Consider the following 13789-nt stretch of genomic DNA (forward strand, 5'->3'; position numbering starts at 1 on the left):
ACTTAATTTCTTTAAGTCTATTTCCAGAGGGCAACCATGATTGTGGCTTACCCAGTTTCATGGACAAATAAAAGCTGAGATTATCTGAGGCAGTACAGAATGATACAGGCACCCAAGAAGGAAGAGGATAGGACAATTATAAATGCTGACTGGATGGTTCTTTTACAATAAAAAATGGAAAATGAAAGAAGACTGGGGGAACAATAGTGGGGAGCAGCAACTGACTTTGTTTGATGGTCCCTTCTGTTCAGGTCATTCCCTGAAAGGAGAAGTAAACCAAAGAATGACAAAAGAAAATAATGTCCACATGGATGAAGCTTGTTGAGTGACAGCTTCATTATAGTATGCCCTGGGAGAGCTGTTCTACTGAAAAACGTCAACCTCCACATCCTTAATAAAGTGTTTTTCTCTTTGGCTGGTCACATTTCTCAGGGAACAGTTTTACAATCTCTTGCCTGGAGGGTAGGCTGCCAGAGTTCTGGAAGCTAAAGGGGGAAAGCCCACTGGCATTCTCAATATTTGGCATTCACATAACCTCCTTGTTTGCAGCAAGACAGAATTTCCCTCAACCAGACCTAGTATCTTCCAGGCCAATGACAGCCTCTCTCATAAAAATAAATACATAAACAAACAAACAAACAAACATCTAATCTTCTGCCATGGTAAAGAAGAGGCAGCTGGCTGTTTATACGGAATTAAAAAAGGAACTGAGAGGGGAATCCAACAGAATCTTAAGCAGCTTTCAACCAATCCTCTATTTTTATGTTTTAGCCTCACCTTGTCCTTCTGCTTGCAGAGATACATGATGTTACTAATTCCTGAGCCTTTTGGGGTTTTGTAAACTGGGCTGCTTCAAGACTTTTCCCGCTGCTACTTGGGAAAAGGCTTTCTTGGGTCTGCTAAGTAAAGATCACTCATTTATCAGCTTTCTAGTTTCTAAGATGTTGCTGTTGTCTCCTGTTTTGCCTGTGGGTTTATGTATTTTTTTAAAGTGGTTTACTTTTGTTTTAATGGGGTTTTGGGTGGTAGCAGAGATTAATGTACATACGCAATCTGCTTACTTTAACCATAGGTTACTCCATCTACTGTTCTCATCTCTTCTCCAACCTCATTTCTACACTATCCTCACTAATATGGAAATATTCTTCAGTTTTCAAAAACACAGGCTCTTTCCTGTATATCAAAACCACAATATGATACCACCCTATTCCTGCAAGAACGGCCATAATAAAAAAATAATAGACGTTGGTGTGGATGCAGTGAACAGGGAACACTTCTACACTGCTGGTGGGAATGTAAGCTAGTACAACCACTGTGGAAAACAGTGTGGAGATTCCTTCAAGAAGTAAAAATAGAACTACCATTTGATCCAGTAATGTATCTACCCAGAGGAAAAGAAGTCATACCAAAAAGATTCTTGCCCATGCATGTTTCTAGCAGCACAATTTGCAATTGCAAAAACGCAGAGCCAACCCAAATGCCCATCAATCAATGAGTGGATAAAGAAACTGTGGCATATTGGGTTGGGCACGGTGGCTCACGCCTGTAATCCCAGCACTTTGGGAGGCTGAGACAGGTGGATCACAAGGTCAGGAGTTCAAGACCAGCCTGGCCAAGATGGTGAAACTCCATCTCTACTAAAAATACAAAGATTAGCCAGGCGTGGTGGCGTGCACCTGTAATCCCAGCTACTTGGGAGGCTGAGGCAGAGAATTGCTTAAACCTGGGAGGCAGAGGTTGCAGTGAGCCGAGATCGCGCCACTGCATTCCAGACTGGGCGATAGAGTGAGACTCAAAAGAAAGGAAAAAGAAAAAAAAGAAACCGTGGCAGATATATATGATGGAATACTACTCAGCCATAAAAAGGAATGAATTAATGGTATTCACAGCAACCTGGATGATACTGGAGAGTATTATCCTAAGTGAATAAGGATTACTTTATTCTTTTTCCAGTGTTCCAGCTTGACGCAAAACTTTCTGGTTCAACCAGATGGCCAAGACTTATAGAGGCCAAGGGTGTACTCACAAATCTGACTGTCCCAACTGCTAACTGCTCAGGGCTTGGTTTTCTCTATTTGTCCTTTTCTTCAGAGTATAAAGAGGTATACATTAGAGATTTTCTTTTCTTCTTAGTAGAAACAATGTACCAAAATAATGGTTTATATTTGTTTGCAATTTTCTGAGATCTATTTCTAGGTTAGTGAGAAGATTCCTCATAGTATATGCAATTTAACATAATGCTGGACATAGAAGACTTCACTGGGTTTTAAAATTATAATTTATTTTTAAAAGATCTTAGCTAGGATGCAGACACATAAAAAGCTTTAATTGTATATTTGACAAAATAAAAAGTTAAGGCCATGATATTTTTGGAGAGATTTTTAGTAATCTCAGTTTCAAAAAATACCAAAATATGGCCAGTTCTTTGAAATTAAATGATAGGTAGGAATAGTCTATAACCTCTATGAAACAGTGCTGTAAAAAATTACATTGGCATTGAAATAACCTGATAAACAGCCTTTTGGCAGTACTCATGTTCCATTTAATTTTCCTTTGTGGACAGTAAAGACAGAAGAATAACTTCTAGGTCATGAAAAGTAAAAATTACCAAAGTTTTTGAATCACTACCTAAAAATTAGTTCATTTAGTTAATGTTTCTCTCTTAAAACATCAACACAGATGTTTGGCCACTCTGTCTTGAAACTCTATGCTTTTGTAAAAAAATGTTCAGGATGTCATGTTAAATCCCTGTTGATAAGTATGTTGTTGCATCAAGAATATAAATACTAACAAATCCCAAGCGGGTGACACATTAAACAAATAACACATTAAAGTAAGAACATCACATGTAAGCCCACTCATTACTGCGAAGGGCCTCTATATAATGTTCAACAACAGCATGTGCTTGATGAAACACAGGATCTCTTTTTATATATACATGAAATAGTGAATTATAAAATATTAAGTGTCCCTCAATCCAAATGTATTTGTTTTTTTTTCAAACAACTCCTGAGTGAATCAACTGTATTTGAAAGCTGCAAAAAAAAAACTCCATGTCTTTTTGTTCCTAGAAATATGATTATTCAAATGAAAAATATTTGTAGCCTAAGGGTATCTGCTATTCTATAAGTGCCATAATTTGCAAATTCTAACATTAAGTTTACAGAAAGCCTTAACAGTTAGTTCTTCAGCTAATAAACAGCACAGAAAGTACTAATAGCAAAAAACTCCAAAATGGTTTTTGTAATTTTAATACCAATTATTGGGGAATCAGGAAATTACCTGACTTTAGGACTTCTAGAGACCTTAATCTGTTAATTATATTCCTTTATCCTCTATAATAATGGTAACAAAGTAATTGTAATAAAGTAACAAAAGACAGGGCCTTTTTTAGGGCAAGTTCTTCTCATAGGATGCTAAAATTTCCTTTCTAAAAAACTGAGGACTTTTTTCAAATTATAAAAGTAATACATGCTTGTTATGTATCTTATATAATGTAGTTATATGTGTATGTTTCAAGCAGAGAAGGGTTTAAAATGGAAATCAAAACTCTTCTAATCCACATCCCAGAGTTAATCATTGGTATCTCTCTTATCAGGATAATCTTAACAGGGTTTGGTGTAAATATCCTTCCAGGTTTTTACTATCATATACATACATACATACATACATACATACATACATACATACAATTTTAGGTCAAAAATAGATTCATATCTGCTTTATGTAACTTCCCTTTTGCCTACTTAGCAATATATAAGAAATTTTTCCGTATCAGTACATATATAGATCTACTTGTTTCTATTTAGTAGCTGAACAGTGTTCTAAAGAAGAGTTGCACCATATTTAATCACTAGCCAAATGGTAGGCATTTAGGTTGTTTTTGATTTTTGCCATTATAAAGTATTATATCTATTGTCGCATAAAGAATGTATATCCAGTAAAAGTGAATCATCCCCTAACTTGTCAATTAACTTATACAATCTACAAAATGTTTGAAGTGAGTTTGAGAAGATGAATATGCCCTGTAAAAATCTAACAGCAGTCAGTACCTTAAGACATAAAATATGCATAAGCTATAAGGTTATGAAGAATGAGGTAATTTTCTTAAATATTTTGTTTCTTATTACCTTAGTTTAAAAAAAATACTTTTACCACGTATGTTTGTATCATTAGATTAAATATCCTTAAATAGTATATAACATGCACTTGAATTTTGTAAAGTGGAACCATATTATAGTTGAATTGTCCTTTTTCTCTCCTTTTTATTTTTCTGTAACTCATGACAGTGCTGAATTGTCTTTTTATTTTTGTACAGAATTATCTCCTTTAAGATTCATCTACATTATCCCCTGTAACTGCAGTTCATTTATTTTCTCTGATATATACTATTCTAGTGTAAGAAGATATAAGTTACCCATTCTAGTGTTGGTTGGCATATGAGTCATTTCAAGTTTTCTGCTATTTTGAACAATCTTGCCATTAACATTTTTGTACATGTCTCTTGATGTATGTGGGCAAGAGCTCCTCTAGGAATGAAATCACTAGGTGATAGAGTACACTTCATATGCAGCTTTATAAGATAATGACAAATAATCTTATTTCTCAGATCTTATTAAATTTTCTAAAGTAGCTATACCAAATTACACGTTCACTAGCAGAGTTTATACACTCTATTTGTTCCATACATTTGTTTGATAATTATCAGACTTTTTAATTCTTGCCAAATAGTGAGTGTAAAAGGCTCTCCTTATAGTTTTAATTTGCATTTCTTTAATTATTGACACAGATCATCTTGTTATATACTTATCATCCAAGTGGGTTTCCTTAAATCTTTTTTTTTTTTTGGAGATCTTATGTTAGGCTGATTTATAAGTGCTGCTCTGGGCAGTTACACAATTTGTTTATAGTAAGGAGTTGTTTGACTTTGAGCATACTGTACATGGCGATTAGAAGTCATCATGGCAAGAGAAAACCACAGCTGGCCCCCTGAAGCAAACACAAAAACCAGAGAATGGTAGGGAAAATGTAGAGATAAAGGTGGGGTTTGTTTCTTATTACAAAAGAAAAAAATAACTCCTCAGTAGTCTTAACAAAAGAATGGAATATTTCACACCGGGAGAAAAGACACTGGGATACAAAATTTCAAGTGTTTTGACTCTAGCCTTGTCCCCATATCCTCCAAAAGCAGAGGTAGAAGGAGACAGTTAAAGCAAACAAGCAATTCTGTAAAAATTACTTAGAAACTCTACAGATTTGATTAAAATCTAAACTTCTATTTTGTTTTTTAAAAATTTAATATATCAAAAGTCCTGCTTTAGTGACATGTTATTCTCACCAGAAAATAACCCCAATATTCCCTCTGTCAGTAACATGCTCAAGTTGACCAGCTAACTCTTACCTCTAAACCCATGTGGACAAGTATATGTCTTTTAAACCAAAGCCATGGGGATCAAGTGACTGCTAGTAACATGTCATCTGTTAACTGACCAGTATTTGTCTTCTCCAGAGGGTGGGCAGGGCACAGAAACCCTAGAGTGGTCATGAGGGACTAACCGCAAATCAACAACTTTCCAAGCACCACTTCCCTCACTCCTTACTCAAAAGGGGCTACTTGATTTCTGTCTAGACTATTTGCTTCAAATTTGGTACCCCGTGACCTGTATGTTGTTTTTCCCTTAGCAAAACACACATAAGCCACAAAACTATATATATATATATATATATATAATCTTTTTGTTTTTACTTTTTTTTTTTTTTTGAGACAGAGTCTTGCTCTGTCGCCCAGGCTGGAGTGCAGTGGCGTGATCTCGGCTCACTGCAACCTCCGCCTCCTGGGTTCAAGCGATTCTCCTGCCTCAGCCTCCCAAGTAGCCGGGACTACAGACGCCTGCCACCATGCCCGGCTAATTTTTTGTATTTTTAGTAGAGTCAGGGTTTTGCCATGTTGGCCAGGATGGTCTCAATCTCCTGACCTCGTGATCCACCTGCCTTGGCCTCCCAAAGGGCTGGGATTACAGGTGTGAGCCACCGCACCCGACCCTTGTTTTTACATTCAAATATAAAAATACTACTCTGTTTTGTGTGATAGAGGACCAAGCAAAAAGAACCTTTTCTTCTTTTAAGGTAGGGATATCCATCAGTTTATACTGAGCTTTGTGTTCAGAGGAGGGCATTTCACCCCAAGCTAGGCTAGTCCCACACAAGCAGGAGACCAAGGGCATTCTCCTCCCTGATCCCCAACCCCTACCTTCTCTCCTAATCCCTACTTTTAGTAGAAAGTTGGTTATAACCTTTTAAGAAACATTTCTACCACAAAGGGAAATCCTAACCTAACCAGAATAAGTCAGGTCTTCCCCTCTCAGGTACCTCAAAGAAAAAATTCCCCTCCTTCAAACATGCAGTCTGTTCTGATAGCTATGCTTACTGAACAGGCATACCCCATTAAATGGAAGCAGTGGTTATGTTTCACCACCCACCTCCCCACTAATGTACTAAAAAGCTTCAGTGACAGGGAAAAAAAAAGGAGGGTAAAGATGTAAAGAAATTAATAATTTGATCCCTTTATCCCAGCCAAACAAAGAAAGCAAGATTAACTGGGCACAAGGAATTTAAAAAAACCTTCATATTCCATCCTTTCAGTTACAATTAGGACAACTGGGAGAGGGGAAGAGTTGGAGTCGGATGAAGAACTAGGAGGGGCTTGAAAGCTGGAGGTCTAGTTCACTTAGTTTTTGTACTGGAAGGGCTCAACTCTGGTTTGAGAAGACACAGGCAGATGAGGGCTTCTGTCACCGAAAATGGGTCGCAGTCGGCAGAGAGGCAACAATCTTCAAAGTAACCCTTCTTCTCCTGGCCAACAGTCTGGGGAATGTGTATGCTGACACTATGATGGGCTATACGAGCAGAAAAGTCGTTGACGTTGGAAGCTTCATGGAATCCAATTAGGTGCCAGGCCTGGCACAAATGAGGATGTGGTACTGCTGTCACTTGCTTAATTTCTTGATGGCCTCTTCGATGTACTTCAGACCATTCTCCTCCCGCATGGCCTTGGTGCTAATGTTGGTATGGCGGCCTGCACCATTCCAGTTCCTAGGAATGGGCTTAGGATCAAAGGTTGCTATCACTCCAAAGTCTTCACATACACGATGCAAGATGAAACAGGTCACCCAGAGATGATCTTCCACGCTGATTCCTTTACAGGGTCCGATTTGGAATTCCCACCGGGCAGACATGACCTCAGCATTAGTCCCTGCAATCTTGACTCCAGAATACAAGCAGGCCTGGTAATGAGCCTCCACAATGTCCCTGCCATAGGCTTTGTCTGCTCCCATACTACAGTTAAGATGGACCCTGGGGCTCAGGGAATCCACTGGAAGGCCAACCAAAGGGGTGCCCATCTGTCCCCATGAGGTTATATATTCCTGCTCCATGCCAAACCAGGAGTGCTGGTTGCTCACTATGTCCATTATCCGTTTACAGGTGTGCTTCAAATTGGTCTCTGCAGGCTTTCGATTGCACTTGAAAACTTCACAGAACACCAGCTTGTGGAGGTCCTTGTGGAAGGGGTCCCAAAACATGGCAGCAGGCACGAGATACATGTCACTGTTGGAGCCTTCAAAGTACTAGAGCCATCAAAATTTTACTCAGGTAACTCTTCCACACACTTGGGCTCACTTGCAGTGCAGTCTTGCTTCAGTACCATCGATTCAGATACACATGGCCTGGACTTTCTCACCCTGAGGCAGGGACATGTACAACTGCTTGATGCCTCTGCTTAAGTGGGAGCTTGCTGAGGTGGTCATGGTGGAAGGTGTTCTGGGCACTGAGCAGGCGGGTAGGTAAAGGTAGGCTGTGAGAGTGAGGTGAGGAGAGAGGAGGGGAGGCCACTGTGCTGCTCAGAAACTCTGCTCTTCTCCCATTCTCGGCTCTGCCTTTTAAGATACTTAAATCTTTGCTCATTTTCAAGTTAGGTTGTCTTTTTGAAAAAATATTGATTTGTAGGGTGTTTTTCTTTTTTAAAGGGATGGGGTCTTGATAAGTTGTCTAGGCTGGAGTTCAGTGGCTATTCATAGGTGCAATTATAGTGTACTGCAGCCTAACTCCTGGGCTCACGTGATTCTCCTATCTCAGCTACCTGAGTAGCTGGGACTATAGATGCACACCACCATGCCTGGCTTGTAGCTCTTGTAATCTGAGCATTAACTTCTCTCTCTGAGGTTTATGTTTTCACTCTCTTTATGGTATCTTTTAATGAACAGAAGTTCTTAATTTTAATGTAGTCAAATGTATCAATCTTTTAACATTGGCACTAGTTGTGACTAGTTTAACAAATCTTTCCCTACCCCAAAGTCATAAGGATATTTCCTGTATTATGTTTGAAAACTTTCAAGCTTTATAGATTAGCTTTTTTTGGCTCTTCATATTTAAGTTTTTAATACATGTGGAAATGATTCTTGTGTGTGGTGGGAAGTATGTATGCATTTTTTGTATCAATGGTATGTTATGTGTACATGTCCCAGCACTATTAATTGAAACTGCTCATCTTTTCACTGCTCATCTTTCACCGCTGGTGCCAATTTTGCCATAAATCATGTTTCCATATATGTGTGCATTTGTTTCTGGGCTATTTTATTCTGTTGGTCAATTTGTTTATGAGTGTGCCAATTCTACACTGTCTTAAAGAATAATAATAATTATTATTATTCTTTGAGACAGAGTTTCGCTCTTTCACCCAGACTGGAGTGCAGCGGCACGATCTCAGCTCACTGCAACCTCTGCCTTCTGGTTTCAAGTGATTCTCTTGCCTCAGCCTCCTGAGTAGCTGGGATTACAGGCGCCTGCCACCAAGCCTGGCTAATTTTTGTATTTTTAGTAGAGATGGGGTTTCACCATGCTGGCCAGGCTGGTCTCGAACTCCTGACCTTGTGGTCTGCTCACCTCGGCCTCCCAAAGTGGTGGGATTACAGGCATCAGCCACTGTGCCTGGCCAAATAATATAATCTTAAACTAAATTTTTGATACCCGACAAGGTAAATTGCTATGCTTTGTTGTTTTTCTTTAGGAGTATATTGATAATTTTAAGGCTTTTATTCTTCTATTTAAGGTTCTGATAGGAATTGCATTGTCTCTGTAGATTGTTTTGGGGAGAATTGATATCTTTAACATATTAAGTCTTCCATTCCGTGCAAATGGTATATTTTCTCATTTATTTAGGCCTTGTTTCATTCATAAATTTGATTAATTATATCCTATAATTCTTGCTTTCCAATGTACCGATATTTCACATGCATTTATTTACTTTTTCTGGAGTCCCACAGATGATCTTTGAAGTCTTAATATTTAATTACATTTCCACCTTGTGCAAAAGGTTTGAGAAAGGAACTTTATATCACCTCTCAACAGAATGCCAATGTCATAGACTCTCTAACAAGGGAGGCAGGATGAGGAAACAAGATTATTAGCTTCTCCTAAATTGTCTTCACTGTTTTGTGGGAAGTTTGTTTCTGAAAGATCATACACATATTTTGAAGCCAAGTGGAAATTTTGTTGTTGTGCTTTACAAACACAAAGCACTTAAATACTTAATTAAGTAATTCACTTATCATTTGGATTATCCACCATTCATTGTCCTCTGCTTGGACAACTGAAAACTGACTGAAAAGGGCTGATGTGACTATAGACATTAAGTAATATATAACTGAATGCTTTAAAGATGACTTTTCATTTTCAAAGAACTTGCTTATATTACAAAACTGGTAAAATAATCTAGCATTTTCAAAGAGAAGACAAAGAAAGAACAAAAACTCTTAATATTTATGCCAAGTAATAAAAAAGTATTTGACAAAAATGATATAGATACTGACGCTTCATCCTATTAGCTGTGGTAGGCTCAAGCACTGATATATTGGTAATTACAAAATATTCTGGAGAAATGAAAAGTATTCTCAAATAAGAGGAATAATCTGAAAGAACTACAAATTACCTGCAGAGTACAATTCATCATCCTTATTATGTAGTCAAACTGTTGATGGTCTAATATTGCCCGGTTTTGCTGGACATGCAAACCCAATTCATCAGTGAGACACTGTCTCGCTGCCTTTCCTTTAAGGGCTCTGAGTGCAGCAGGAAGGGTCTGAGGACAAGAGAGGTACAAATGACCAAATGGTACCACAACTTTCAAACAATCATCCTGAAAATTCAAATGCATCCTGTAATTTATTTAACATAGTTATTAGTAAAATTAAACTCCTAGGGAAGAGGTGATTTATTATTAAGACCAATTATAAAATAGATTTGTGGTTATCATATGTAAACCAGCAAGAAATATAAGATAATTATGTGATAAATTGAAAAACACCTAATTTCACTTTTTTTCTTCAACTTAACAAAACTTTGGTTACCAAATTGACTGTTGCTTCAGATCATGAGTCAAAGCCATAGATATGTAAGACATCTTCTTTCTATAACTAGTCAATTTTCCATAGCAAGAACAGAAAGAAAAATTAAAACAATAAGAAATACAAGTGATTTCATACTTTTAAACTGGTTGGCTGCTTAATCACTATTCAGCTTTAATTTATAACTGAAAAGTTCTACAATCTCTTCTCATTTAAATATCTTAAAAAAGGAAAGAAAAAGGACTCAGAGTTGCAAAAATAGGTATCTCTAGGTGTATGCATTAAAACTCTTTTTGCTTTACAACAGGCACATCCATAAAGATGCCTCCTTCAGTTCACCATGTAGGACTTAGTTAATTCACTTCATATATAATAATAATAAGCTTATTTAGCTAAAAAATCAGAACAAAGGGGAAAATAAGAAGTAGGAGGGCATGATATCACTAAAAGCAGGTATAAGAAATAGGATGTGAAAGTTGAAAGCAAGAGAAGTGAAAGACTCCAACAGTAAGAAAACATAGAAACCAAAAAGCACAAAATGTAAAGAGCACTGGGTCAGTTAGTGTAAAGGTAAACATTTCTACACGCTTTACCAACCCCTGAAAATAGATATTCAGAACTATGACAATGAGTCAGTAAGAAAGGGTTACAGTATGTTCAGCATGTTTCATTGAAGAAGGCAAGAAAACATGCTCTAAGGAGGCACATTTAAGTTCAATATTACAGTTCCTATAATCCATTACATATTCTAACTAGATTCTTTGCAATACATAAAATTATATTAAAATGTTAAGTTTTGGCCAAGCATGTTGGCTCATACATGCAATCCCAGCACTTTGGGAGGCTGAGGTGGCTGGATCACTTGAGGGCAGGAGTTCGAGACCAGTCTGGCCAACATGGTGAAACTCCATCTCTACTAAAAACACAAAAATGAGCCGGGTGCAGTGGTGTGTGCCTGTATTCCCAGCTACTTGGGAGGCTGAGGCAGGAGAATCGCTTGAATCTGGGAGGTAGAGGCTGCAGTGAGCCAAGATCATGCCACAGTACTCCAGCCTGGGTGACAGAGCAAGACTCTGTCTCCAAAAATAAAAATAAAATAAATAAAATGTTAAGTTTCTAAGTAATATGCCAAAATAGTGTTTTGTGAACAATGTTTAAAAGTTTGAGAGAAAAAATTACTACGAATATATTTCGGGTGGTCATATAATTAAGCTTGGCCCAACAGCTTTAAATCTTAGACACTATTCATTTAAAATGATCCAAACAATGAGAGGATACTTTATTAGGAAAAGGGATAGAATTAAAGAAGAGAGAAGCTGGTAACCTCGGCATGTAAATCTGAAAGGGAAATGATAAATGCTTACTTGGGAAAGATGACATTTTATTACCTTTTCAGTTTCCAAAATTTTATTTTCAAATATGAATGAGATACAGTTTCTGACAACTTCTAGTCTCTGTGCACTGTTGAAAACTGTTGTCACCTTGTCCATTATCGAAACTAGTAAAAGAATATAAAGAAAGCACAAATAAATTAAACTTCTTTGGTAATTACAAAAGCAAAGAGACTATTACTTTAAGCCTGTAGGTTGGGCGTGGAGGCTCACACCCATAATCCCAGCAATTTGGGAGGCTGAGGTGGGATGATCCCTTGAGTCCAGAGGTTTGAGACAAGCCTGGGCAACATAGCAAGACCCTTCTCTACAAAAAATACAAAAATTAGCCAGGCATGGTGTCTTGCACTGTAATCCCAGTGACTCGGGAGGCTGAGGTGGGAGGATCACTTGAGCCCAGGAGTCCAAGGCTGCAGTGAGCTAGGATAGCACTACTGAACTGCAGCTGGGTGACAGAGTGAGACCACATCTCTTATTAGAAAACAAACAAAAACTGTTGATATGACCTACTCCTTATTTTTTCCCTTATTACAAAGCATTGAAAGTATTCCATATCATTATTTTGATTACATGTTCCAGTGTTGAAGTATCAGGCTAGCTGATTAATAATTTCACAGGATAGATTCTAATGAGACACTTAACTTTTATGCAAACTAATTCACATTGCAAAGTAAAATTACATTAAACAAAGGCAAACATCTATTTTAAACTTTGTTTACAACTAGTAATATTGTTAACATTTCTAAGATATTGCCAAAGAAAAACTGCATTCCACAAAATATTAGGTATTACACATTTGAGTAGAGGGGACTTGAAAGAAAGAAGTAGTGCAAAAAAAAGAGAAATGATCATGATCAATGAACTGTTACACTGGCTTAGGAAAGTCACTTTTTAGTCATGCAAACCTAGCACCTTTCACCTTTTACCATAGGGTTAGAAAATTCTAGCGTATTACCTAGGCTACTAAGCTAGTTACCTAAATAAATTTAACTTATTAAAATAATATTAGAAGGATATAAATGAATGTAGTATTTATATAAAATTTATACTTTCACAAAGAACTATACTATGCCATTTGTTTAAATGAGGTAGTATCAATAGTTCTTTTTTTGTATAAATTTAAGGGGTACAAGTGCAGCCTTGTCACATGGACATACTGCGCAGTGGTGAAGTCCGGGCTTTTAGTGTATCCATCAACCAAAATGATGTATATTGTAGCCATCAAGTAATTTCTCATCCCTCACTCCCTTCCCACCCTCCCAGCCTTCCGAGTCACCAATGTCTTATTCCACACTTGATGTCCATGTGTACACATTATTTAGCTCCCATTTATAAGTGAGAACAGTATCAATGGTTCTCAAGCCAAAAAGACTACTTATATTTTATGGCTACTCTTTGGATTCTAAAGGCACAATCCCTTCACTTTCTCCCATACCTAAGAAGAAAGACTATCATATTTTACTCATTAGTATTCCTTTCATCTCATCAATACAAAACCTATATTCTTCAAATAATGTTTTAAACTTTTTTTTCTTTTTTTTTTGAGATGGAGTTTCACTCTTGTTGCCCAGGCTGGAGTGCAATGGCGCGATCTCGGCTGCCTCCCAGGTTCAAGTGATTCTCCTGCCTCAGCCTCCCAGGTAGCTGGGATTACAGGCATGCGCTACCGCACCCGGCTAATTTTGTATTTTTAGTAGAGACGACATTTCTCTATGTTGCTCAGGCTGGTCTTGAACTGCCGACCTCAGGTGATATGCCCACCTTGGCCTCCCAAAGTGCTGGAATTACAGGCATGAGCCACCACGCCCAGCCTTAAACTTTTTAATAAAACTAATTATATGCTCACAATAAGCTGCAAACGTAATACAAAGAAGATCCTTGTACTCATCACCTAGCTTCCTCCTATGGTGACATCTTTCATAATTATGCTTTATTAGAATCAGGAAAACAACTGACATAATACAATGAATGAGACTATAGACCTTACTTCAATTTTAC

General features: G+C 37.6%; 1 protein-coding gene and 1 pseudogene across 6 annotated transcripts in view; both read right to left on the reverse strand.

Annotated features, from left to right (window-relative positions):
- Window positions 1-13789, reverse strand: part of SBF2 (SET binding factor 2) — a 530998-nt gene that overhangs the window by 185982 nt on the left and 331227 nt on the right. For 5 of the 6 annotated variants that reach the window (XR_004026025.1, XM_030794549.1, XM_030794548.1 and 2 more), the window contains 2 exons: window positions 11789-11898; window positions 9986-10135 (listed from right to left, as the gene is read on the reverse strand). Coding sequence is in view for 5 of the 6 variants with exons in the window: in XM_030794549.1 (XP_030650409.1) it covers window positions 9986-10135; window positions 11789-11898 (260 nt within the window). In the remaining variant the exon portion in view is untranslated. The remainder of the gene's footprint in view (window positions 1-9985; window positions 10136-11788; window positions 11899-13789) is intronic. The other variant, XM_030794550.1, reaches the window with a different exon arrangement.
- Window positions 6728-7805, reverse strand: LOC100591468 (annotated as a pseudogene).

Source organism: Nomascus leucogenys, chromosome 15 (genome assembly GCF_006542625.1).
Source record: "Nomascus leucogenys isolate Asia chromosome 15, Asia_NLE_v1, whole genome shotgun sequence".
NCBI classification, from domain to species: domain Eukaryota; kingdom Metazoa; phylum Chordata; class Mammalia; order Primates; family Hylobatidae; genus Nomascus; species Nomascus leucogenys.